The 26,741-nt window shown below is 42.8% G+C and overlaps 2 protein-coding genes across 2 annotated transcripts in view; one reads left to right on the forward strand and one right to left on the reverse strand.

Moving 5' to 3' along the window:
- Nucleotides 1–7,304: 7,304 nt before the first annotated feature.
- TUBAL3 (tubulin alpha like 3) lies at nucleotides 7,305–20,977 on the reverse strand. The gene is made up of 4 exons (XM_068538284.1): nucleotides 20,961–20,977; nucleotides 16,155–16,398; nucleotides 10,040–10,188; nucleotides 7,305–8,626 (listed from the first exon to the last, which is right to left on the reverse strand). The coding sequence occupies exons 1-4, from the start codon at nucleotides 20,961–20,963 to the stop codon at nucleotides 7,682–7,684; spliced, it is 1,341 nt and encodes a 446-aa protein (XP_068394385.1). The 5' UTR covers nucleotides 20,964–20,977; the 3' UTR covers nucleotides 7,305–7,681.
- Nucleotides 20,978–24,409: 3,432 nt separating this feature from the next.
- The window catches only part of NET1 (neuroepithelial cell transforming 1), a 51,287-nt gene continuing 48,955 nt past the window's right edge, over nucleotides 24,410–26,741 (forward strand). The window contains exon 1 of the mRNA XM_068559596.1: nucleotides 24,410–24,663. Coding sequence (XP_068415697.1) covers nucleotides 24,536–24,663 — 128 coding nt within the window. The 5' untranslated portion in view covers nucleotides 24,410–24,535. The remainder of the gene's footprint in view (nucleotides 24,664–26,741) is intronic.

Below are 26,741 nucleotides of genomic sequence, written 5' to 3' on the forward strand. Positions count from 1 at the left end.
AAGCAGAGGCCAGCAGGAGGGCGGCCCATCTGGGACAAGGACAGAGGTCAGGGTGGAGGGGAGGGAGGGTTGGTTCGTATTGGAGGAATAGGCCCTGTTTTCCAGGCTGCTTCACTGCTCAACCCCTCTGCTCCTTCCTGCCTCTGGCCCAGCTCCCTGCTCCTCTGTACATGCACACACCAATGCAGTACAGTCCCAGCTTCACAGATACCAGGCCATTGATGTCTCCACCTACATTCTGCATTTCCTCTCTCTTCCCCACAATGAGAGGCAAAAGTCATGCACTCCTGCCCTCCATGCTGCTCCCTCATGACGCAATGCCCGAGAAGAGGGCGTGCAGAGCCCCTCTCCCCTCCACACACCCACCTTCCCCAGACAAGGCCAGAAGATGAGGGCACTCAGCATCCTGCCACCAGACCCCTTCCTTCCCCTGTCACCCCCATTAAAACCGATGGCTTCTTGAACCCCTGGCTGGTTTCAATTCCTCTTCCTTCAGCCGGCTGGTTTCAGGCTTCCGGGCTTGGAAAGGGGACAGCTAGTGAGGGAGGTGACATGTGAGTCCATTTCCAACTCTCCCAGGACAGGAATGGTTCCTGGAGGTTTTAGGAGGGCTGAAGAAGAGCTTGGGAAAGGCCAAGCTGGCAGGACTGTGCCGGCTGTCATTTGATCAAGAGCCATCTACATGGCCTGGTCCCACCCAGGGGCACAGCCTGGGATCTGCTGCTGAGGGGACCCCTGGGTTTAATGGGAGACATCCCCAACTCCTCCATGCTTGCTAGGGATTGGGCCACCAATCTTTAATAGGCGCTTCTTGAACCCACGGTCACTGTCCAGCCCAGTGCTGGACCCAGTGGGGGATATTGACGTGGGAGGCAAGGCCTCTGCTCTCCATGACTCAATAGTCTAAGTGAACAGACAAAAGCAAAATTTGAAAAGAAGCAGATACCACCAGGGAGTGTATAAGTGATGAACGGCAATGTGATAGCAATTAGTGTAAAAAAAAACATGAGGAATTCAGAGCAAGATGAGAAGTTTTAATATGAGTAAAAGTTCACTAGAAATGGACATCGGCAAGCATACACACACACCAGCAACTAACTCCATCACCACCAGACAGAAAGTCAAGAGACAAATGAATGACAGATTTGAAAAATGTTTGCCACTCATGTAAAACACAAATGGCTTACTGATCAAATATATAAAGAGCTACTAAAAACTGAAAAGAACAATCCCCTCCCAAAAATAAGCAAGGACATGAATAGAGCATACACACACACACACACAAATAAAAATGATCCTTAAATGTATGAAAAGATGCTAAACTTAATTGCTAAGAAAACAAATTAAACCTGCACTCATGTAGAATTTGTCACCCATCAAATAGGCAAATGTCCCTGTTTGACAATTGGCCCACACGGTGATTAATGAGGTGAAAAGCCACCCTCCTCCACTGCTGACTGGTGGGAATATAAATTCTGAGAGGCAGTTTGGAAATACTTATTAAAATCACAAGTTCACTTTACCTTTAACTCAACAATCCTGCTTCTGGTGGACATTACTGGCAAAAGCAAAACTGCATTTTTTGAAATGTTAAGCTAAACTTGAAATGAAAAATACCCCATCTCTTAACAGAACCGATGTTCAAAAAACCGAAATGCAACCGTTGTTTCCATCCTGGGAAAAAAACCTCATGATAGAGCAGAAAGAACCCTGCCCGAGACTCAGAATACCTACGTGAGTCTGGGTTCCTCTTCTTATGTGCCTCTGAGCAAATCCTTTAACTTGCCTCAGTGCTGATGTGCCAGGAAACCTCTTTATGAATGTGACCTCATGGAGTTCTCATGAGTATATTTTAAGGTAGCTATTATTTTTTTCCATTTTGAAGATTTCTTAAAATTTGCATTTAATATTTATTTTTGCTTTAATAGTGCATATTCTGTTCACGCCAAAGGTGCAAAGGACAGGAAGCAGGAGATTAGCTTGGCTAAGGAAAAAATCAAGCAGGTGTGACATTTCCATGAACAACCGAAAACTAGGAGAACTTAAAAGTTGCAGCTGGTACACCCAAGCACGCCCAAGTTCACAGCTGTCTCCTCAGGACCTTTGGCTAAGTGAGCAAAGCCTTGATAACAGCAGCCTCTAGCGGACTTTGATAAGTGGCTTTAAAAAGTTCTGTTTTGCTTTGTTTTGAATCACGGTCGGAACCTGCATCACAAAAGCTCCAATCAAAAGGGTGATTAAAAAAAAAGAAGGCACAGATCATTGCAAATGCCAGATTTTCTCTTGCTCTTTTTGCAAATACACCATCACGTATAAGCTAAAATGTATCTAAGGTGGTGAGGTTTACTGGCAGGGGAAGGGGAATGGCATATGTAACAGAATCCTAGAGGATTCAGCTTTGCACCTGAAGCAAGAGATTGGAGCCCAGAGAAGTGAGGGAACTGTCCAAGGTCTCCTGGCTGGAAAGTGACAGTCAGATCTCTCTGGCCACAAAGCCTCTGCTCATCCCTCCATGCAGGACTGACCCTTCACGTGTACAAAGGGCATAAAAACACGAGCCATGTTGTTGCCTTACAGGGCTAGCACGAGCCCCAGTGAACCACAAATGTGGAAGCAGCTAGGAAAGCCCCGCACAGATACTAGGACTTATTATGTCTTCAGCAGGTGGGCCTGGTGTTTAGAATGCCCTCAGAGATTTACAGGTGATTTAAATGTGAGCAGAAGCATCTGCTTAATAAACTAAGGAGAATTTGCCAAAGCTGGACCCACCAAGAACAGTGGGAAAGCACAGGTTTCCTGCCAGAGGCTCCTGCTGAGCCCAGCATTCTGCTGTCCGAGCTCCAGTCCCCAGAATGGACCCCGTCACAATCACATCAACAACATGTGGGAAGGGAGAAGGCCACATCCAGAAATCACCACCGCTGCCATCTACCACCCCTGAGTTCACCTTGTAAAAACCAAGATTCACTCTCGATTTCACTTTGTAAAATCTTTTGCGGGGGCGGGGGAGGGGGGGAGAATTGTGTTGAGCTCCCTTGAAAAAACTGGTTTAAGCCCTCTTTGTAAAATAAAGTGAGGCTCAAACGCCAAGTGAACCTTCTCCAAGGAGACAAGTGCATGGATGACAGGATCTCCAAATGTTCTACCCAACAAGAAACCCCACAAACAAATACCAACAGCCGACAACGGTGCCTGCTTCATGGCAATGGAATAATTTTGGAAGCTGTAACCAAATAATCAGGGAAAGCCGAGGGATACCCAGAATTCAATCAGATATTTTATGTAATTCCAAGAAATGGGAGGTACATGAGCTCAAAAGTATGTAGTATTAAACTAAAAGACATTGATTATATATTAAGAGCCAGAGAAAGACAAAACCTAATCAAATGGTGTAGCTAGCTACCTTAGTAAGAACCACAGATGGAATCGGACTTGAAAACTAACCGCATGACTCAAATCTAAGCGTGCGCTATGGGACACTTCATTCTTTTTTAAATGTATTTTTATTGAGGTGTAATCAACATACACCGTCATATTAGTTTCAGGCATAGGACACAATGATCCCACCTCGTCCTTTAATTAATGAAGTTTCTGTTATGGACTGTTGCCTAGGGTTCAGCATGTCCACGAGAGCTGCAAAGATCCTGTCACAGCCACACACACACTGATTGATCTCACTTTAAAATCCTGACAAGACGCCTCAAATGGGCTCTTAAAGCTGTTCAGCAATTAGGCCACATCTCTCTACACCATTCACATGCCTACTGTCCTAGACTCTCCCTCCTCTTCTTTCCTCAAACCTCTCATAGATCCTCCCTATCCAGTCTCGGCTGGTGACCTTGCTTCCTACTCCACCAAGGAAATTGGATGCTTCAGAAGCAAAATTTCACAGTCACACCCCACATCTACCTACCTGGACTCACGCACTCTGCCCTCGTTTCTACGCTAGAAACCCACACGCCCACCCACTCCTGGTGGAGGGCCACGCTGTGCTCTGCACCAGCTTCCCATCCCCTCTCGCCTGCTTACGACATTGAGCCAACAACTGGCCCTTCTTCCTCCCACATCATCAATGTCACCCCACCCACTGCCTGGTTCACATCGGCACAGAAACCTACACGACAGCCTACAAGCCCTTGACCCCTTCCGGGCGGTGGCCATCCCTTTGCTCCCTTTGACAGCGCTCCCTTGGAAGTTCCCTCTACTTACCTCTCATTCTCGAAGTCAGACGTCCATCCCTATCCTTCCACTGAAACTGCTCATGAAGGTCAGCCAGAACCCCTACGTTGCTGAGTTCAGTGGTCAAGGCTCCGCCCTCACGCCTCTTGATCTGTAAGCATCACTCGACCAGGTGAACCACCACCTGCCCCCCGCACCCACTTTTTTTCCAGCCTGGCTTTCAGGACATCATACTCTGTTTCCCTCGTTCCTCAATAGTCCCTCCTTCTGAGTCTCCTTTGCAGGTTCCGTTTGCCAGGTATGTTCTTCCTCCAGGCATCTGCATTCTCCCTGTGTCACTTCCTCCAACTCCTTGTCAAATGCCTGTTTCTCACTGAGGCCTTTAGTAACCACCCTATTTCAAATTGCAACCTCCTTTCCCCTTACCAGGCTCTATTATTTCCTTTGTGCACTATTGTACCTGTCACCTTTAACATGCAATATAACTTACTTATTTATCATGTTTATTATCTTTCACCCCACCTTCACTACCATATAAACCATGAGAGCAGGGATTTGGGGGGGGGGCGGGGCGGGAGGGCTTAATGTTTATCCCTGGTGATCAGAATAATGAGGAACACATGACAGGCACTCAGTAAATAACTGGTGAATGACTTAATTAAATAAGGATTATTAAAGTTCTTGTGACAAGGAATCTGTGCATAATTAGCATTTAAAGTACAGTATGTATAATATTTAAGAGTATTTGGCCTAAAAGAATCATAGTCAGCCTTATAATTCCAATTTTAAATATGTAAATTGAGTAAATAATTCACACCTGTGATCTTAAATAAAAATCTTACTAGTTTATAGACAGTCTGGAACATATAAGAATACTAATCACCATATTTATAGTTTACTTTATTCTATTTTAAAAGAATTAGGGCTTCCCTAGTGGCGCAGTGGTTGAGAGTCTGCCTGCCAATTCAGGGAACACGGGTTCGAGCCCTGGTCTGGGAGGATCCCGCGTGCCGCGCGGAGCAACTAGGCCCGTGAGCCACAACTACTGAGCCTGCGCGTCTGGAGCCTGTGCTCCGCAACAAGAGAGGCCGCGATAGTGAGAGGCCCGCGCACCGCGATGAAGAGTGGCCCCCGCTTGCCGCAACTAGAGGAAGCCCTCGCACAGAAACGAAGACCCACACAGCCAAAAAATATATATATATATAAAAGAATTAGATTTTTTTAAACTTTTTATTTTATACTAGAGTATAGTTGATTAACAATGTTGTGATAGTTTCAGGTGTACAGCAAAGTGATTCAGTTATACATATACATGTATCTATTCTTTTTCAAACTCTAAAAGAATTAGCATTCTTGGGAAAGTTTGTCAGACAATTAAAATTCTTAAAATAAAATAAATTTATAAATACAACCTAAAATATTTGAGCATTTATCTAAGATTGCAAGGGGCACCAAAAATTCAAACATATTCCCTTTAAAAGTGATTATTTAACTTTGCTAAACTTAGAAATAATAAGATTTACAAGCTGAACTTAAAAATTTAAGAAATTTTTAGGATTTTAATCTTAATTTTCGTAGTTTATTAATTTTTAAAAACAAACTTCTAAATGGTCTTTTCTGAGTTTTCTAAATGTCTTTTCACACATGTGCGCACGCCCACACACACACACACACACATACACATTCAAATGCACTCTAGAACACTAAAAAAACAAAACATACGAACAGCACTTATTTAAGCATTTCACTAGCGCCCTCCAGTGTCTAAAGAGAGAAATAACACATGTACATAAAAACATTTTTTCTTAGTAAAAGCCTACTAAACGTTCAGACTACTATGTAGGATATTCACATGAAAAAATATATTTCATAAATGAGAATTTACTACAGTATTTTCAATATAGTGAGAAACCTCATAGTGTATCTCCACTCTCCCTATATTCCCAAGGGGCCACAGGCAACAGGTGACGTCTGATCTGGGTTTGAAGTCGGAATTACACCCCACGGTCACAGAAGGAAAGGAGAGAGAAAGTAGTGAGAAGGAGCAGAGGCAGAGGAGAGAGGAAAAAAAGAAAAAAAAAAACGTGCTGGGAAGGGGTGAGCCGTCTAGCTTGAACGGAATGTGTGCGAACACGGTGAAGAGCGTCTAAACATTACTTCCACCAAACTGCAGTCATTGGCCTCCGTGGTGACAGCAGTGTGAGTTGAAAATAAGCAAAGTGGTACATTGTTGGAATGAAGCTCTTAAAGGCCACATCTCAGCGCAGTGATTTCGGTTCGTAAAAGCATCTACCAGGAAAGTGTTAAAGATGGAGTGGCAGTTCTCGGGTCCCGGGGGCACACGCAAGAAGAAGGTGGTAGCATTGCACTTTGATAAATCTCACAACAAGAACCACAACGTTAGGCCTCCAGCCAAGGCTTTAGAGCCTGTTACCTTCAGTTGCCAGCCGGACCAAAAGCACTGACCACGTGGAGACCAGGAGAGCATAACTGGAGGGCCCAGGCTGAAAGGTCAGCCCTGTAGGTGCATGAGGCACCTGAAACCTGCCTACAATCAGCCCGAGAGCAACACCTAAGCCCAAGCGAGCACCTTTGCAGTGTCTTATTTATCTTACTTCCCACTAGTAGACTAAACATCATGGATCTTTAAAATCTAGCTAGTCGTTTTAATGCATTTATAGCTGTTTTGCCCATTTTAAATTATCACCTGTTTGAACATGAGTCAGTTTAATACCCAAAGTTAATTCCATGAAGTGGTTTTTGAACTTAAATCCTCAGCTGACCCTCCCTCCAATTCCCAGGGCTTCTCATTTAGCAAGTCCATAATGAAGCTCAAGAATCTGCAATTTTTCTCAACGTCTTAAATGGCTCCCATGCAGGGTTCTGCTGGCCATGCTTCCAGAACACGTCCTCAAGGACAGAGGAGCTGAAAGAAATCACTTTCACCTTCTGACCTGCAGGACACACAGATTCAAACTTCTGAAAAACCCAAGAATATTCTTGTTGTTTGTTTATTTGTTTGTCTGTACAAAAAGCAAACTGAGACCTTAAGGCCTTGGAAGAAGGAAAAGACTCATATTGAAAATACTCATTATTTAATCAATGTACAAAATATATATATGGGGAAGTAACATTAATAATCATCACATGCTATTTTCCACCTCAGGAACAGGAAAGGGAAAGCATTCACTTTAGGGTTTCACAGTCACTTGGTTGAAAAAGCAAAGAACAAAGCCAGGTTTCCATTCTGACAAAAAAAAAAAAAAAGATGAGCCCCAGAAAGTCAAAGGACTCCAAATCTTTGAAGGTTCACAGGGAGCAGTGCTGAGTGACACTAACAGACAAGGAAATGTGGGCTCATTGTTAATATTGACCCATTTGATTGGAACTCGGGGTCTCACTTGACTTAATTTCCTTTTTCTGCTCATCAGGGGAACTCTAGCCTTTAAATGTAAAGCATGACACTTCAGCTTAGCATTCATTGTCACCAGTCAGATCTGCATCAGAAACTTTGCCCCACTTCCTCGTAATCCTTCTCCAAGACTGCCAAGTCTTCCCTGGCTTCTACAAACTCGCCTTCCTCCATGCCTTCCCTAATGTACCAGTGCAGAAACGCCTTCTTGGCGTACATGAGGTCGAACTTGTGTCCCAGGCGGGCCCAGGCCTCCACGACCGCCGTGCTGTTGCTCAGCATACAGACAGCCCGCTGGACCTCGGCCAGGTCCCCTCCCGGCACTGCCCGGGGGGGATGACCATTGATGCCCACCTTGAATCCAGTTGGACACCAATCTACAAACTGGACAGAGTTACTTGTCTTCATGGCTGCAATTGCCGTGTTCACGTCCTTGGGGACCACATCCCCTCTGTAGAGCAGGCAGCAGGCCACGTACTTCCCCAGGCGAGAATCACACTTGACCAGCTGGTTGGACGACTCGAAGCAAGCAGCTGTGATGTCTGACACAGAGGGCTCCTCGTGGTGGGCGTTGTCCACAGAGATGATGGGAGCGAAGCTGGTCACGGGGAAGTGTATTCTAGGGTAAGGTACGAGATTGGTCTGGAATTCAATCAGGTCCACGTTCAGGGCCCCCTCAAACCGGAGGGAAGTGGTGATGGAAGATACTGCCTGACTCAGCAGCCTGTTGATGCTGGCATAAGAGGGGTGTTCAACGTCAAGTTTGCGATGGCATATGTCACAGATGGCCTCATTGTCCACCAGGAAGGTACAGTCCGCATGCTCTATGGTGGCATGGGTGGTGAGGATGGTGTTGTAAGGCTCCACTATAGCTGTGGAGATCCGGGGAGCTGGGTAGACAGAGAACTCCAGTTTAGTCTTCATGCTGTAGTCTGTGGAGAGCTGCTCCATTAAGAGAGACGTAAATCCTGATCCAGTGCCTCCTCCAAAACTTCGGAAAATCAAAAATCCCTGAAGACCACTGCACTGTTCCGCCTGGGGAAGGTAAACGGGACATAAGAATTCAGCCAAATAAACCCAGAAGCAGTGGTAACCGTGGGACACAACTAGTACCCCAAAACAAACAGAAACTTTCAGAAAGAACTGGTTTACCATCAGTAACTCAACACAAACATATTTACTTTGAAACATACTTGAGTAGTTACTTCTGGAGTGCGGGAAGTGCTTAGAGTTTTACTGTAAGCAAAGCATAAATATTCAACTGTCTTTTGCTACCCTTGATGAATTTATCTGTATGTGATCTAAAGTAAGGTCTTTATCAATAACAAAGAAAATCACAAGCAAAATATTGAAGCAATATAATCCCCCCCCCCCACCAGTAGATGAAGTACCTTTCACTTTCATACCCAATCTACTGTGCTGGTGTAAAAGGTACTGTATTCCCTAATGATTATGCCAAACATCAAAATTTTTACTAGACAAAGGATTCTCCAGACACAGGTCCTTAGGGAAGAATTAACTGTCAGTAAAGAGTAACTGATCTCCAGGTAGGATGTGCCTCCTGTTAACTTTACAAATCTTAGTAACTATTGGAAAATGACAAGTTTTAGAGTTCTTTGGAAGTCTCTGATAAAAAGATAAGCCATGAGTCAGCAGAAGCAAGAGTAGAGGGGGGCTAGTCATTAAAATGAAGGAAATCCTGCTGTTTGTGACAACGTGGGTGGACCTTGTGGGCAATTAAGCAAAGTGAAATAAGTCAGACAGAGAAAGAAAAGTACTGCATCATCTCACTTATATGTGGAATCGAAAAAAGCCGAACTCATAGAAACAGAGAGTAGAATAGTAGTTGTGAGGAACTGGGGTCGGGGGGGAGATGCTGCTCAAAGGATATAAACTTCCAGTTATAAGATGATTAAGTTATTGGGATCTAATGTACAGCATGGTGACTCTAGTTAACAGCACTGTGTTGTAAACTTGAAAGCTGCTAAGAGAACAGATCTTAAATGTTGTCGTCTCCACACACACAAAAAGGTAATTATGTGAGGGATGGATGTATTAACTAACCTGATTGTGGTGATCATTTGGCAATATATTCCTGTGTCAAATCACCATGATGTACACCTTAACTTTACACAATGTTATAGGTCAATTATACCTCAATAAAACAGGGGGGGAAATAAAATAAAACATTTCCTCATAAATATAAAAAGAAAAACAAAATAGTCGATGGTGGCTGTACAGTAAGTGCAAAGGCTTCTTTCCCCTGCCTAGTAAGGAAGGTAGTCAGTGCCCACATCAGGACCAGCCGAGCTTTGAGCATGCGCAGGAGGCTCCCAGAGGAGGGGTTGGGTGGTGATGGAGGCCGAGGTAGAAAGTGCTGCTTGGGCAGGTCCCGCAGGATCACAGGCACACAGGCACTGCCTGTGGAAGGAGAGAGGAGCCACTTGCCAGCTTTCGGAGCCTCTCCAGCACCAGATCGAGGATCTCCGGCCCCACAGAGTAGCGACCACGGGCGTAGTTATTTGCAGCATCCTCCTTTCCGCTGACGAGCTGCTCCGGGTGGAAGAGTGAGCGGTACCTGCCTGCACGGATCTCGTCTGCCGAGAGGAAAGGAGGTCAGTGCAGTCCACTCCATCCCACCCCTAACTCTTGCACAGCCCTGTACACTGACCTGCTTTCTGTCTGCTAATGTCCTATAAAGAAATGGATTTAAACTGCCCAACTGGCCTTTCTTAATTGAGGAAAAGGTATAATTATCCCCATATAAATTGAAAGCACGTTTTCCCGTCATACACCCTTTATTAGTTTCTCAGGGCACTGTAACAAAGTACAACAAACTTGGTGGCTTAAAACAAGGGAGATTTATTGCCTCATAGTTCAGGAGGCCGTAAGTTCAATGTCCAGATGTCGGCAGGGTTGGTTCCTTCTGGAGGCTCTGGTGGAGAAACTGCCGCGTGCCTCTCTCCCAGCTTCTGGTGACTGCATACAGTTCTTGGAGTTCTTTGCTGGCAGCTACATCACATCATCTCTGCCCCCATCACAATGCCCCCTTTCCCTGTCCGTGTGTTCTCTCTTCTCATAAGGTGTACTGAGGGGACCACCCTGCTCTTAGAAAATGAGTGCTTTTCCTCTTAGGCAGGAGCTTCTAGGTATCTGATGCCAAGGCCATTGGGGAACATCTGCATAAATACATGTCATGAAGCCAATTTTATCATTATTACTTATAATTGTTATATGGGCCATATATCATCCATATATGCAACCAGATCATTGGACATAGGGCCTCCCTAATCCGATATGACCTCATCTTAACTATGCAAAGACCCCAGTTCCAAATAAACTCATATTCTGGGGTTCTAGGTGGATGCAGAGTTTTGGGGGGACAACATTCAACCCACCACACATGCGTGGCACTTTTGCATTTTAAGATAAAGAGCCAGCTGTGTGCTGGAAAAGCATACCAATCTAAATGATTAGTTATATGCTTCAAAAGAGGCTTTCACAAGAAAAATAGAGCTGGAGGAATCAGGTTCCTGGACTTCAGACTATACTACAAAGCTACAGTAATCAAGACAGTATGGTACTGGCACAAAAACAGAAATATAGATCAATGGAACAGGATAGAAAGCCCAGAGATAAACCCATGCACCTATGGTCACCTTATCTTTGATAAAGGAGGCAAGAATATACAGTGGAGAAAAGACAGCCTCTTCAATAAGTGGTGCTGGGAAAACTGGACAGCTATATGTAAAAGAATGAAATTAGAACACTCCCTAACACCATACACAAAAATAAACTCAAAATGGATTAAAGACCTAAATGTAAGGCCAGACACTATAAAACTCTTAGAGGAAAACAGAGGCAGAACACTCTATGACATAAATCACAGCAAGATCCTTTTTGACCCACCTTCTAGAGAAATGGAAATAAAAACAAAAATAAACAAATGGAACCTAATGAAACTTAAAAGCTTTTGCACAGCAAAGGAAACCATAAACAAGACCAAAAGACAACCCTCAGAATGGGAGAAAATATTTGCAAATGAAGCAACTGACAAAGGATTAATCTCCACAATTTACAAGCAGCTCATGCAGCTCAATATCAGAAAAACAAACAACCCAATCCAAAAATGGGCAGAAGACCTAAATAGACATTTCTCCAAAGAAGATATACAGATTGCCAACAAACACATGAAAGGATGCTCAACATCACTAATCATTAGAGAAATGCAAATCAAAACTACAATGAAGTATCACCTCTCACCAGTCAGAATGGCCATCATCAAAAAATCTAGAAACAATAAATGCTGGAGAGAGTGTGGAGAAAAGGGAAGCCTCTTGCACTGTTGGTGGGAATGTAAATTGATACAGCCACTATGGAGAACGGTATGGAGGTTCCTTAAAAAACTAAAATAGAACTACCATACGACCCAGCAATCCCACTACTGGTCATATACCCTGAGAAAACCATAATTCAAAAAGAGTCATGTACCACAATGTTCATTGCAGCTCTATTTACAATAGCCAGGACATGGAAACAACCTAAGTGTGCATCAACAGATGAATGGATAAAGAGGATGTGGCATATATACAATGCAATATTACTCAGCCATAAGAAGAAACGAAATTGAGTTATTTGTAGTGAGGTGGATGGACCTAGAGTCTGTCATACAGAGTGAAGTAAGTCAGAAAGAGAAAAACAAATACCGTATGCTAACACATATATACGGAATCTAAAAAAAAAACAAAAAACATGGTTCTGAAAAACCTAGGGGTGGGATAGGAATAAAGACGCAGATGTAGAGAATGGACTTGACATTGGGAGGGGGAAGGGTAAGCTGGGACGAAGTGAGAGAGTGGCATGGACATATATACACTACCAAATGTAAAATAGATAGCTAGTGGGAAGCAGCCTCATAGCACAGGGAGATCAGCTCTGTGCTTTGTGACCACCTAGAGGGGTGGGATAGGGAGGGTGGGAGGGAGACGCAAGAGGGAGGAGATATGGGGATATATGTATATGTATGGCTGATTCACTTTGTTATAAAGCAGAAACTAACACACCATTGTAAAGCAATTATACTCCAATAAAGATGTTAAAAAAAAAAAAGAGAGGCTTTCACAAAGAAGCATGCAAACTCAAATGCCCACACCACTCAGTGCAGTTAACACAAATGCCTAAAGCAGGGAAATAGCGTGAAGATGTCAGTCGTCTATACAACCAAGCACAACCCTTGCTGGTTTCATTCCCTTTTAAAACCCCGGGCAGCACAAGAAAACATCAAAACACAGCATGTCTGAGGCCCGGGTCACACTCTCCTATCTTAGAATTATCCAAACAGCGTGATTCCTGAAGATTGACACAGCGGCATTTGAGGGCTAGGGAGGCTCTGGGAATGTTGCCCTGGTTACAGCAGGTGGGATACGCATTGCATAGCAGTTCAGAGCATGTTCTCAAGAATCAATTTCCTGGGTGTATGGCTGGCCTTCCTCACTTAGCTATAGAGCAATTACTTACTGTCTCTAAGCCCCAGTTATATCCTCTCACAAATGGGGATGATAGCAAGACCTACCCCAGTGAGTTATCGTGAGGATTAAAGACCACAGAGCATGATGCATGGCCCATATAACAATTATAAACAATAATGATAAAATTGGCTTCATGTCATGTATTTATGCAGATGTACCCCAATGGCCTTGGCATCAGACACCTAGACGCTCCTGCCTAAGAGGAAAAGCACTCATTTTCTAAGAGCAAGGTGGTCCCCTCAGTACACCTTGCTCTCCTGTATATGACCATGTACATAACCACAATTTGGTACACCCCTAAATGTTTAAATTTAATAAAACTGAGTTGAAATTACTTTTAACTAACATATGCACACCAAAAAACCACCAAAGTTGGGATGTTTTAAAGATATATTTACAAACAAGTGGGCATATTATTCCAGGTAGACTATTTGCTTCTCACCTGAAGCAATAAGGCTGAGTTCAGCTTAAGTAGAGAATCTATGGAAGCCTGCTTCTTCAAGACAATGTCCAATTGAGTTCTTGAGGGTGGTTAGTTCCATAAATTCTTTCAGTAAAATCCACTTTCAGGGAGATCAGTGATATAGCACCACCATTCACAAGTACACAAACTTCTGCCATGTTTCCACCCTGCTCAGAGATCATGTACCTGGCCCAGCATCCTTAACCAGCATCCACAGGGACTTTGGTGGTTTTTAAACATGATTATTATTTGATGGTTCCTTGGCTTCCTTACCTCCATTCCAGGTTAAGCCTTCTAGGACTCCCCTATATCAATGTCTTCCTCATTTTCACGCTGAAACAACACTCACGGGTGTCTGGATGTGTCTTTGCTCATGGTTTCCATTCTCTCTCACCTGTGAACTATTAAAATCCTCCTGCCCAGTCTTCCAGACTCAGAGGAACTATCACTTGGTCCATAAGGTCTTTTCTGATCTTTTCCATAGAGGTAAAGCTCAGGCCTCACTTCCTTCAGTTCCCTACACACCACCTCCTCAGTAAAGCTTTCCTTGATGTTCCTTTTGAAAAACAGACCCCTCAGCCCACATGCAATATTCCCTTCCCCTATGGCTCTGCTTTGTGTTTCCCCATGTTCCAATTGCCACCAGACACACTATTTGGTTTTTATAGGTCTGCACCCCACTAGAATGTAAGCTCCAGGAAGACTGATACTATATATCTCTCCAATGTCAAGATAGTGTCTAGCCATATGAGGCACTTTTATTTGTTGAATAAAACAAGGAAAATCAGTGCCTCCTCTCTAAACCCTGGAGCTTATGGTGCTTTGTTTGGACCAGCTCAAGATCCTCAAAATTGCCCTCCCTCCAGGCTGAGTTCTAGAGGATTGGGGAATTTCTTCTGGTCTTTGCCTGCCGACTGTCTCTCCTCCAGCTTGCTTAGCTTCTGATCCTGGGTCCTCCTATTTGCCTAGGTCTTTGGATTAGCACAAGTTAAAATATCTGCTACAATATTCATAATGCTGGGATGTGGCCTCTCACATTGCTCCTTCAGCTACATTTACCAAGGTCCTCTGGGGACGTATTCTACCCTGCCCAGCATCATGGCACACCAGACTCCAGCTAAAGCTCACAGTTGCAAACTCCCATTTGTTTGAAACAAAAATTCAGATATTCTCTTAGGGCACTTATAACTCAAGTCAGAATATGACGTGATTGCCTCTCTCAGGTTCCATACTAGTCTTGCCTGTTCTTGAAGCCATCAGTAGCTCCTTATTTTTAATTCTTTAACAACATTTAGCAGAGTAATACTGAATCAGTATACATCTTGGCCTTGACATTTCTTAACTTCCACCTATTAATTTAAAATAACCTTTCTATCATTTCCCTCACATTGACATCAACGTACTTTCTCCATCAGTTTGTTACTTGATTCTGACTTCGTTCTGATGAGGAAATGAACTCCAATCCAGATTGTATTTTCCAAAGATGACTGTAATGATATTTCCTATCTCACTTGTGCTTCTAGAACCTCACTATTTCTGCATCAAGAGGTGAGGTCTATATCCCTTCCCAGGATGGATCTTTGTAACCGCTTCAACCCATGGAGGACAGCTGAAGTGACACAATGTGACTTCTGAGGCCAGGTTATAAAAATGCCATGGACTTCTGCCTTGTTCTCATGGAATGCTTGTTCTTGGAACCCAGCTGCCATGCCACGACGATGCCCGAGCAGCCCACAGAGACCCCACAGCCTTGGCTTAGCTCTCAGCCAACAGCCAGCCCCAAATCGCCAGCCAAGCGAGTGAGCCACTTTCAAGGTGAATCTTCCGGTTCCCACTTGAGTCTTCCTTCCTGACACCATATGGACCAGAGAGGGGCTGTCCTCTGAGCCCTGTCCAAACTGCAGATTCATGGACAAAGTAATGGTCGTTGGTGTTTTAAACTGCTAAGTTTGGAGGCAATTTATTACACAGCAGAAAATAATTGATACAGAGTACCAAACCCAAACCCACCCTCCTCTGTAGTTTTCTCTGAAGTCAGCAAGACCCTTTCTCTCCCCAGCATTTTGCCAGCTCAATTTCAAGTGTTTTTGCACGAGATACTACAACATCTGCTGTTCATAATCATAAGTAATCATTTTATAATCATTAATCATCATTTCCCCACAATTAGAAGAGTTATTTAGCTCCTTCCTTCTTTGGAATCATGTTCAACTATTCTATTCTCTAAACGCAGGTAATGCAAATTTCAGATTCTTTGTCAGAAGCTTCTAGCAACTGGCTTTCAAACCCAGGAAAAGATTTAGTGTTCTGTTACAGTAGATTGTGTGGAGAAACTAACAAGGTTTTCATTCTTTTCATCACACAGAAAAAGGAGCCTAAGCTAGTCTTCCCTTTGGGTTTGTTTGTCATTCTGATCACCCTAAGTGTCCACTGAGAGATGCTCTAAATTTGGAAAAGGGCCATATGATCCCATTCAGATAGATTCATATAATCTGATGATCCCACCCACTGCTACTTGCTTGTTTGGGTTGTGGACCCGGTTAAGTACACTAGAACGTAAAATGTACATTACCTACAACAGTTGGCTCCAGGTCCATGAAGAGTGCTCTGGGCACGTGCTTCCCAGCTCTGGTCTCACAAAAGAAGGAATCGAAAGATGTACCCATAGGCTGCGTTTTGGCACGTGCCTGCGGATCCTGCCTGCCGTCGAGAACAACGCCATCTGGCTGGATTCCGTGTTCCAGGCAGTAGAGCTCCCAACAGGCATCCCCAATCTGGACACCAGCTTGGCCAATGTGGACAGACAGGCACTCCCTCTGAAATGAGCCGTAGTATTTAAATTACAGCTGTGCATCTTCCTAACATGATAACACGAGCTACATCACTCAGCAGGTCCACTCAGGGCTGAGAGAAAGCAGGCTAGCGTATGCCAGCAAGAGAACTTTGTGATAAAGCTAATGAAAACTGTCTCATGGAAACCTAAAACCAAGGTACAGGTAAGCTTCAGGAACAATTTAACCAAGGACTCCAGTTCAAACAACATAAACTAAGCACCTATTGTGTAATGGGCTAAGAATGAGTTAAGGCATATCATATATGAATAAAATCAAGCTTCCTCACCCAGAAAAAATATTAGTTACTGGAAAGGAATAAAACCAAAATCAATGTACAGCCTGATATATGTTAAAACCCACTGCAGTAAATCTCATATCTTGAGATTTTACATTTACTGTTCATATGTGCTCTAAATAAGGAAGGATGTTCTAAGCTTAAAAGTAGTGCAAAATTTACCAAGGAAACATGCTATAGATTTAATAACCCCAAAATGTAAAAACTCCATACTATAATAAACAAAAATACTGATGTATATAAAAAAGGATTTATGTATAGCCCTTCATATATGAGCTATACATAAGGCAATTTTATATACATCAATTTAAAAATACTTGAGACATCTATTAGATAAATAGGCAAATGACATAAATGAATTACAAAAGAAAGAAATGATCTAAAATGCAAAGATTTAGGCACAATGGCATTCACAGTATCATTATTTATAAGAGTAAAAACCAAGAACCAATCTACTTAACCATTTACCTATTGTTGGGCATTTAAAGGAAAGTACATCGATACAATGGCATGCTATGCAAACCTTCAATAGTTACCAAAAAATTGTATGACATGGGAAATGCTTATGTTAAAATGTTACGTGAAAGCGTACAAGTTATATAATTGTATATAAAGTATGATGTCAAATACATTTAAAAATAAGCTTACTCAGCCATAAAAAAGAATGAAGTAATGCCATTTGCAGCAACATAGATGGACCTAGAGATTATCACACTAAGTAAGTCAGAGAAGGACAAATATCATATGATATCACTTATATGTGGAATCTAAAAAAATGATACAAACAAACTTCTTTACAAAACAGAAACAGACCCACAGACATAAAAAACAAACTTATGGTTACCAAAGGAGAAGAGGGGAGAAATAAATTAGGAGTTTGGGTTTAACAGATACACACTACTACATATAAAATAGATAAACAACAAGGTCCTACTGTATGACACAGGGAACTGTATTCAACATCCTGTAATAAACCATAATAGAAAAGAATATGAAAAAGAATATGTATATGTATAACTGAATCACTTTGCTGTACACAAGAAAGTAACTCAACTTTGTAAATCAACTATACATCAATAAAAATAAACAAATAAAATAAAAGTAAAAATAAGCACAGAAAAAAGTCTTTAAAATGCATCAAAATATTAACTCTAGTTACAACTGGGTAGAATTTTTTATCCTGTTTAAACTTACTTATTTTCTTCACCCTCATTAGTCTCCCTTCTCCTCTCCCACTTTTAAATTACCATTCTTTTTTTTTTTTTAAGGCAAACAACTTTTTTTTTTTGTAATTTAAATATCTACTCATCTAAGAGAGGGGAGAAAAAGTTAAATCCTAAAAATCTAAAGGGACAGCAATTGCTGGCTTTAATATCGTTGTGTTTTGATTGCCAATGGTCATGGACCAAGTCTGTGCAGAGGGTCTTACAGAGTGAGAAGTCTGTCTACTGCATCATCAGGACCCTTCAGGCTGTCTGCCTGATATGCTGATAGGCAACCCCGCCCTCCTCTGTCTGTCCGTGGCTGCACTTTCCCAAGGTCTGAGATTCAACCACAAAAAGACCACCGATTGGAGGAGGGGAGGGAGGTCGCTGTGGCCAGTCGCAACCCTGCCATCTGACCCGGACTCTGCTCACTCTGCTTGTAATCAGCCGCACAAACCCTGTACTTTGTCTCCTTGAGTCACAGGGCATAACAGCACAGCGCTCTGTGCTTTATGAGGAATTGGAGTTCATTACCTGAGTAGAACTTCCCTCTGATTTCTTTTGTATGCAACCATGTCTCTCATGACAAAGGCAGTGAACTCAATTTACAAAGCACTTCACTTAGTACCAACCAATTTTTCCAACCTCTATCTGGCACAGAAAAATCAAAGCAACATATTCCATCATCAACAGCCTTCTAACACCTGAGTCTGCAAAGCACAGCTTCATTCCTCTCTCCTCCCAAAGGACTTAAGATGATCTCAGTACATTAGCTACTGTAATCAGATCAAAACTTACCCCAATTCCTAGATTTAGGTACAAACTTAAAAGTGGCGGGGGGGGGGCGGGGTGGGGCGAGGGGAAGGGGCGGCGAATTCGTTGTTTCTGAGTCATTAAAACCACTTGCACGTAGATTCTCTCACAACATCCTTCCACGGCTGTTTCCCACCCAGTCCACAGGGCATGCACACAGGGTACTTGCTCTTAATATTCACAGTAAAAATAATCACCAACATGAAAAGCAATTGCTGCTCCTCATGGGGACTGTTCTCCCAAGTGATATAGACATAGGAGGGAAACTGAGCTTTTTGAACTTGGCAGGAATACTTGGCCCAAGAAGGACCAATCTTGCCCATCCTGGTATGAGAAGCAGCTGAGTTTATCTCGTAACTGTGTCCCGGGGACAGAAGGCTATCTCCACCTTATTCTTAGCCTTTTCCTCCTTTCCAAACTATCTGTTAAAATATTAGTCACACTATATAAAAAAAAAAGACTGTAAAATGCCCACTGAATATCAGTAGTGATGTCACAGCGCATTAATAAATGCTGCTTTAAAGCTTATTGGGAATTACTAGGACAGCACAATTTTTTAATTACCTTTTTATTTTGAGATAAATATGAATTGTAGATTCATGTGTGGTTATAAGAAATAATGCAGAAAGAGCTCATGGATCCCTTACCTGTTTTCCGCCAGTGGAAATATCTTGCAAGATCACACCCAGAATATCAAAACTGATACAGTCAAGACACAGCATTTCCATTATTGCAAGTATCCCTGATGTAGGAAGGCATAATTTTTAAGAGCAAAATATAAAATAAGCATCCTTAAAATGTTGGAGAGAGAGTCCAATGGGGTGAGAAGATCAAAGATGAAAAAGCAATTTGAATGCTTGCTTCCGTTTAAGAATTAAAAATTCTAAGACTAAAAATTACTGTGACTGGAACATAAGAGATAACACTATTGGTGGGAACATAAATTGGTGCAGCCACTGTGGAAAACAGTATGAAGGTTTCTCGAAAAACTAAAAAGAGAACTACCATATGACACAGCAATTCCACTCCTGGGTATATATTTGAGAAAAACAAAAACACTAATTCAAAAAGACACATGAACCCCAGTGTTCATAATAGCATTATTTACAATTGCCAAGACATGGAAGCCACCTGAGTGTCCATCAACAGATGAATGGATAAATAAGTCATATATATATATATATATACACACACACACGCACGCACACACACACACACACACACACAATGGAATATTACTCAGCCATTAAAACAGAACAAATTTTTGCCGTTTGCAGCAACATGGATGGACTTGGAAAATTGAAATAAGTCAGACAGAGACAGACAAACGTGTATGATATCACTTATATGTGGAATCTAAAAAATACAAGAAACTAGTGAATATAACAAAAAGAAGCAGACTCATAGATATAGAGAAAAACTGGTGCTTAGCGGAGGGGAGAGTGAAGGGGGGAGGGCAATTTAGGGGTAGGGGACTAAATGGTACAAACTATTAGGTATAGAATAAGTGACAAGGATACACTGTACAACATGGGGAATAGAGCCAATATTTTATAGTAATTACAAATGGAGTATGACCTTTGAAAATTGTGAGTCACTATATAGCATACCTGTAACATATAATATTGTACAGCGACTCTACGTCAATTAAAAAAAAAAAAAGGAACCAAGAGAGTGAAAGGAAAGTGAATCATAAGAGGTGGTCCCCAAACAGAATTATTGTAAGTAACTGTATTGATTATTGTCCCCAAAGAACTAGACTCAACAGAGGACAACATAGAGGTCCCTGCCCTTCACCCAACCTCATATTTATGAGCTCAGCAATGGTGACCTGGGTCTGAAGTCCCCAGAAACTCTGAAAGCATAACTAAAAACGAAGCCACTGATTTCTACAGAAAAACCAGCACACTCGGTCTAAAGCAAATGTAAAAACTAAAGGAAGGAGAGGATCTTGCCTCAGTGCTTCCGTTAAAGGCAGTGAACCACTACAAATCAACAAAGGTTGTCCTAAAAGCAGCAGAATTACAGATGAATAGATGAGATTCAGAGCAGATTCAAAGCTGATCCAAACACAGATATTTAAAAAAACAAATGCCTCTTTAAAAATTTCTTCTCTTGTGTTAGGAATCTATGAAGAATTGTTTGGTGGGGGAAAAGAGAGACACACATGATGAAAAAAAGTTGCTACAACTGCTGACAGCAACACTGTCAGCAACATAGAAGCCACTTACCATGCTGATCTGCAGGTGCCCCGCTGCCCAGTGGTACTGACAGGAGGAGCCGCCCAGGTGAGCTTTATCAAAGGGCAGGAAGTGACTCCACCTGAGGGCTGAGACGCTTAAAGCAGCACAGCCTCTTTTCAGTTTTTCAATTCTCTGGTGTCAGAGGAGCTGTGATGGGCCTGCCTGAATACCCTGTGATAAAGTCTGTGCACAACTACCGATGAATTCTCTAAAGCTTATCCAAGTCTGCTTGCGACGTAAACCTAGGTTGAAAATAACAAATGTCTTTAAGAAAGAATCCTCCTCTTGTATTAAGAATGTATGAAAACCAGCATATGTATCGCTTGATAAGCAGTTTTACAAAAACAGAGTTTGATTTATCTAGATAATATAAGGGAATGGATTTTAGAATGCTTGATTTACATATTAATTTATATCCGTATACTAGTTGTTGAATATGTGTAATATCAACCTGCATAGTGATCGGTGTCATTGCAAACTGCTGAAGATTTTGGAAATAATCTTTGAGGAAATCCCCCCCTAAGAATAGTTGTAAATCTATGGTTGTAAATCTATGGTTAAAGAAATTTGGGTAACATTTAGGTCCAATTAAGATAACAGGAGGGACTTCCCTGGTGGTCCAGCGGTTAAGACTCCGTGCTTCTGATGCAGGGGAGCGGGTTTGATCCCTGGTCAGACAACTAGACCCCGCATGCTGCAACTAAAGATCCCATATGCCACAACGAAGATCCCGAGCACAGCAACTAAGACCCGGCGCAGCCAAATAAGTAAATAAATATATTTTTTTAATTAAAAAAAAAAAAGATAACAGGAATATCTTCTCAGGAAGGGAAATCTAGAGTCTGATTTCAGATAGATAGATAGATAGATAGGGACTGAAATTTTATCAGTTTTCTCAAACTCTGTCCTGAAGAATATGTTAAACAGTTTCCTCAAACCCTGTCCTGTTAATACGTTAATATGTCAGAGAACATTTGTTGTGTATTCAGCGCTATCCTAGGCAGGGTAAGACATTGCATTTGGGGGCAGGGACATTCAGACACTAGAACGTTGACCTCTTGTAGGATCAAGACAGTTCACCAGACTTTTCATGTCTTGAATAGCCAACCTTCAGAATAATCCACTGTCCTTTGCTCTGTTTCTATGGTACCCAGCAAGTTTCTGATTAAAATTTGTCTTCTATTCACTGCTTTCCTAGTGTATAGGCCAGGGCGTCTTATAATAGGAATTCAGTAAATACAATACTTGTGAGTAATTGAACAAAATAGTAAGTTCACAAGTGTCTGAAAATTGGAAAGGGATGTTCTGACTAAAACAACAGTATTCTAGTCACTGATAAGAAATCCCTCCCCACTGAGAATCCCCACATCCACATTCTGGATTACCTATCACTGTGGGAATTGATTATCACAAGTTCCCAAAGGACTGATAATCTCCTTTTATACCATCGAAGAGCTGAGGACAGATTCTAACTTCGGATGATCTCAACTAAGTACTAGGTTGAAAGGATGAAATTGTTCTTTCTGTGAGTAAAAAGGTCAAATATCAGCAATTTCATATGGTACAATCTAAATCCTTGCATCCTATGAAGCTCTGTCTGGTGGAGACCAACTCCCTAGATGACATTTCTGTACTGTTTTACTCTAACTGCTACAAAGCAATACTTTCTTCCTTAATTTTTGGGGAGAGATAGAATAGAAGTGATTCTTAGCTATGGGCATCTTGCTCTCTAACTTCTTACCCTTTTTAAAGCTAAAACTTTTTTCAATATTTGTAATAACCTATAAGGGAAAAGAATCTGAAAAGTAATGTATATGTAATATATATTATATATATATATAAAACTGAATCACTGTGCTGTATACCTGAAACTAACACGATATTGTAAATCTATATTTCAATTAAAAAAAAAAACTATAACTTTTTTTCCTTGTGTCATAACTGTAGTGCAAGTTCAGTACCTCATGATTTAAAAAAATTGTAAAACACAGGAAAGTTTAAAAAAGAAATTTAATACCCAAAATCTGACCACCTAGAGAAATTTTAATACATTGATTTCATCTTTTTCCTCTGTTAAATCTCTGTAATTCATAACTGAATATACCTCTACATTCCATGTTTTTCTTTTAAAATTACAATATACTATTCTATTACACACTTCATAGTTAACTTTTATTGGCTGAAATATTCTTTCCAGTGGATCAACCATAATTAATCATTTTCCTATTATTATTTATTTAGATCGTCTTTGTTTTATCTGATATTATAAACAACAATGCCATTAATATCTTCATGTTTTAGGGGAAACAAAACTTTACTTCTACCCTCTTAGGGTATCCAGTTGGGCATGAGAGTTAAAATGACAGAATTTGAATTAACAGGAGAAAAGCAAACAGATTTTTACATGTACAGAGGAGCCTCTATAGGAAAATAAAGACCCAAAGAAGGAGCAAAACCTTAGTGCTTATGTACGAGGTTGGACAATGAGAGGGAATTGTGGAAGAGTAAGTAAAATACACGGGGAGACCAAAGGAAGATAAGAGTTATTTAAACAAGTTCTGTTTGTACAGAATTCTCTGTCCCTGACTCCCCCCATCCTCCTGATATGGGGAGGGCCGCTATCACAGGGGAGATTTATCTCCTGCTTTCCTGAAGAAAGGGGGAAGTCAGAAGGCCCTTCTTGCACCTGGTGTTCTTCAAGTGCCTGCAGCTAAAAATAATCCTCCTGCCAAAGCGGCATGTTTGGGGGTGGCATATATTGCCACCCTTCAATGTATATACACTTTTATTTCTTAGGATGGATTCCCAGAAAGGGAATCAGAGTGTGAAAGGGGAGGTGATTTTTAAAGCCTCTGACATAAAGAAAACAGTATCTTAAACCAAAGAATGTGCTATTTAACAATTTTCTTTTTTATTTGAGAAGGTCCTTTACTTGCTGTAGTGCCTTCTTATAATTAGAGGATGAAGGCACTTGGACTCTCTTCTGCTCTGGAGACAGGAGGTCTCATAATCAGATTTACTGGTTTCCTAGAGACAGCCCTGAGAACACATTTTTCCAATACCTTTGGTGACCCGGGATTTATCTCACATGAATAATTCAGCGTGTGCAAACCTCATTTTACTTTCAGCCTCTCCCCGCATGCTAAGAAAGATCTAAAATGCTTCCAATTTGCCTTGGCTTGTGATGAAAGTCCTAATGAACTGTGAACTACTAATCGGGCCTTGGAGATTTAGGAATGGAGTCAGAACTAAATCCCAGGTCACCCGTTTTCAACAGGGAGACCCCCTCGACTACCCTCCCCTTCTAGTTTCTATAAAGTTAAGCGCCTGGAGGTAGGAGGAGAGGGGCGGGACTCCACGTTTCCTAGCAACCGCGCGCCGTCCCCTGATTGGCTGGTCGCCGCGCAGCCGCCATTTTCAAACCCCGGAAGATGGCGATGGCTGAGGCGGCGGTGGCGGCGCCCTCCTGACAGGAACTCTTCTCCGGGCTGAAGCGGCCGGGCGCCGTGCGGCTCCCAACGGGCCTCCCGGGCACCCGGCCACCGCGCCGCCCCCTCCACGCCATGGAGCCCGAGCTGGCGGCCCACGAGCAGAGCCGGCCGCGGAGGCGAAGCCGCCGGGCCTCGGGACTCAGCGCGGGCGGCGCCGCAGAGCCTTCGGCCGACAGCCCCGGGCCGGGGCCAGACGGCAGGTGAGCAATGGGGGCGGTGGCGCCTGGGGACCCCTGGCGTCGGGTCCGAGGCTGGGGCGGGGGTGGGAGGAGGGGAGGGGCAGGGGAGGGCCGGGCTGCCTACTCTCCTCCCCCTTCTCCCCCCTCCCCCTTCTCCCCCCCTTTTTCCTTCTTCTCCCCCTTCTTTTCCTTCCTCCTCCCCCTTCTTTTCCTTCCTCCTCCTCTTCCCCCTCCTCTCACCCTCCTACCTCTCTTCCTATCATCCTCTCCCTCGTCCTTTATTTCCTCTTCCCACGCCTCTCCTTACTACCTCTCCCCTTCCCCCTCCCTCCAGTCTCCTCCCCTCCCCCTCCCCCACCTCCCTCAGGGGGCCTTGGAGATCCTCTGCACATCCGGCAGGTTTCGGGCTGGAATTGGGAAGGTTCCTAAATGCCCACGGGGAACTGCTGGGTCGGGGGACAGAAATCGTCCCTCGAGCCAGAGGACTTCTACCAGACGCCAAACTTTTAGCCTAAAAACGAGCATTAATATGAAAAGTTTTGCCGAGGTCGGAGTCCCTCCTTTGGAGCCCTGGCCAAGTCGGTGCTCAGCGCAGCTCACGGCCCCAGCCTCCTGGGTAAAGAGAGCGAAGAGGATGGTCGCCGACTTTTTAGCTGTTGACACATTTCACATTCTGTCCCGTGTGTCTGCAAAGGAAGGACACTAGCCGAGGGTTTCAGAGGCTGTGTCTGCAAAAGGAGAGGGTGAAAAAGTGCTAAAGGCGTGGCTTTCCCCTCACGGTTTTGCAGGGGGTGGGTTCCAGTGACTGGCAGTTGGACCTTACATCCCTGAAGTTGTGTCCTCATCCATCAAATGGGATTATAAGAGTACCCACTTCCTGTAAGTTGTGAAATTCAGTGAGGTCATGTGTGTAACCCTGTACACAGAGAGCTCTCAACAAATGTTAACTGTTATTTGTCGATTCTTATCTATAATTCCACATCTGCTCCATCTTTTCAGAAGCACTGTGGTCCACTTCACATTATTACTTGAGATAAACTGCAGTTCCTTACATAATTTACATTCCAGTCATGCCTGGATGTGCCAATCCCTTTTTTTTTTTAATTTATGTAATTTATTTTTGGCTGCGTTGGGTCTTGGTTGCTGCGTGCAGGCTTTCTTTAGTTGCAGCGAGCAGGGGTTACTCTTCATTGAGGTGCACGGACCTCTCACTGCGGTGGCTTCTCTTCTTGCAGAGCATGGGCCCTAGAGCGCGTAGGCTTCATTAGTTGCGGTGCGTGGGCTCAGTAGTTGTGGTTCAGAGGCTCTAGAGCGCAGGCTCAGTAGTTGTGGCTCACGGGCTTAGTTGCTCTGCAGCATGTGGGATCTTCCCGGACCAGGGATCGAACCTGTGTCCCGTGCACTGGCAGGCAGATTCCTAACCACTGCGCCACCAGGGAGGTCCGCCAATCCCTTTTTGAGAGAAAGGAAAACACCTTACTTTCATGGACAAGGCATTTATAAACTCATTGTAAGTTATCATGCAGAGAGAACAGTATCTTTTTCATTAGATATTGATTTTTATTTTGAAGTTTACGATAACCCTTGCCTGAAACTTTTATACTGATTACAGCCTATATTTAAGAGGAAGTGAAAGAGCAGAGAGAGAGATGTCATCATCTCTGAGACTGAGAAATAGGAGAATCGGGAAAGCCTAGTTAAGGGAAAATGAACATAGAATTTCAAAAACATCAAGTGGGGCAGTGTTAAATTCATTGCACCTGCCTAGTGCCAGGCATTGTTGTAGATACTGGGAATTCTGGTGAACAGATGAAGTCCCTGCTCTCCTGAAGCTTAAAGTCTGCTTGGGGAGGAAAGACAATAATGAAATAAATAATAAAATATCAGGTGGTCATCCTGTGAAGAGGCATACTAAGGGGGATAGAGATAAGGAGAGGGTCATGTTGCTGTTTTTAAAAGATCACAAGGAAAAGCCTCTCTGATGATAGCGATGATATTTAAACAGAGATCTGAAGAAATTAAGGAACAAAGCCATGTGAATATTTGGGGAGAAAGGCAGTAAGTGCAAGTAGAATCCTATATGGTATGTTCAAGGACTG

This window comes from Eschrichtius robustus, chromosome 1 (assembly GCF_028021215.1).
Source record: "Eschrichtius robustus isolate mEscRob2 chromosome 1, mEscRob2.pri, whole genome shotgun sequence".
In the NCBI taxonomy this organism is placed as follows: Eukaryota; Metazoa; Chordata; class Mammalia; order Artiodactyla; family Eschrichtiidae; genus Eschrichtius; species Eschrichtius robustus.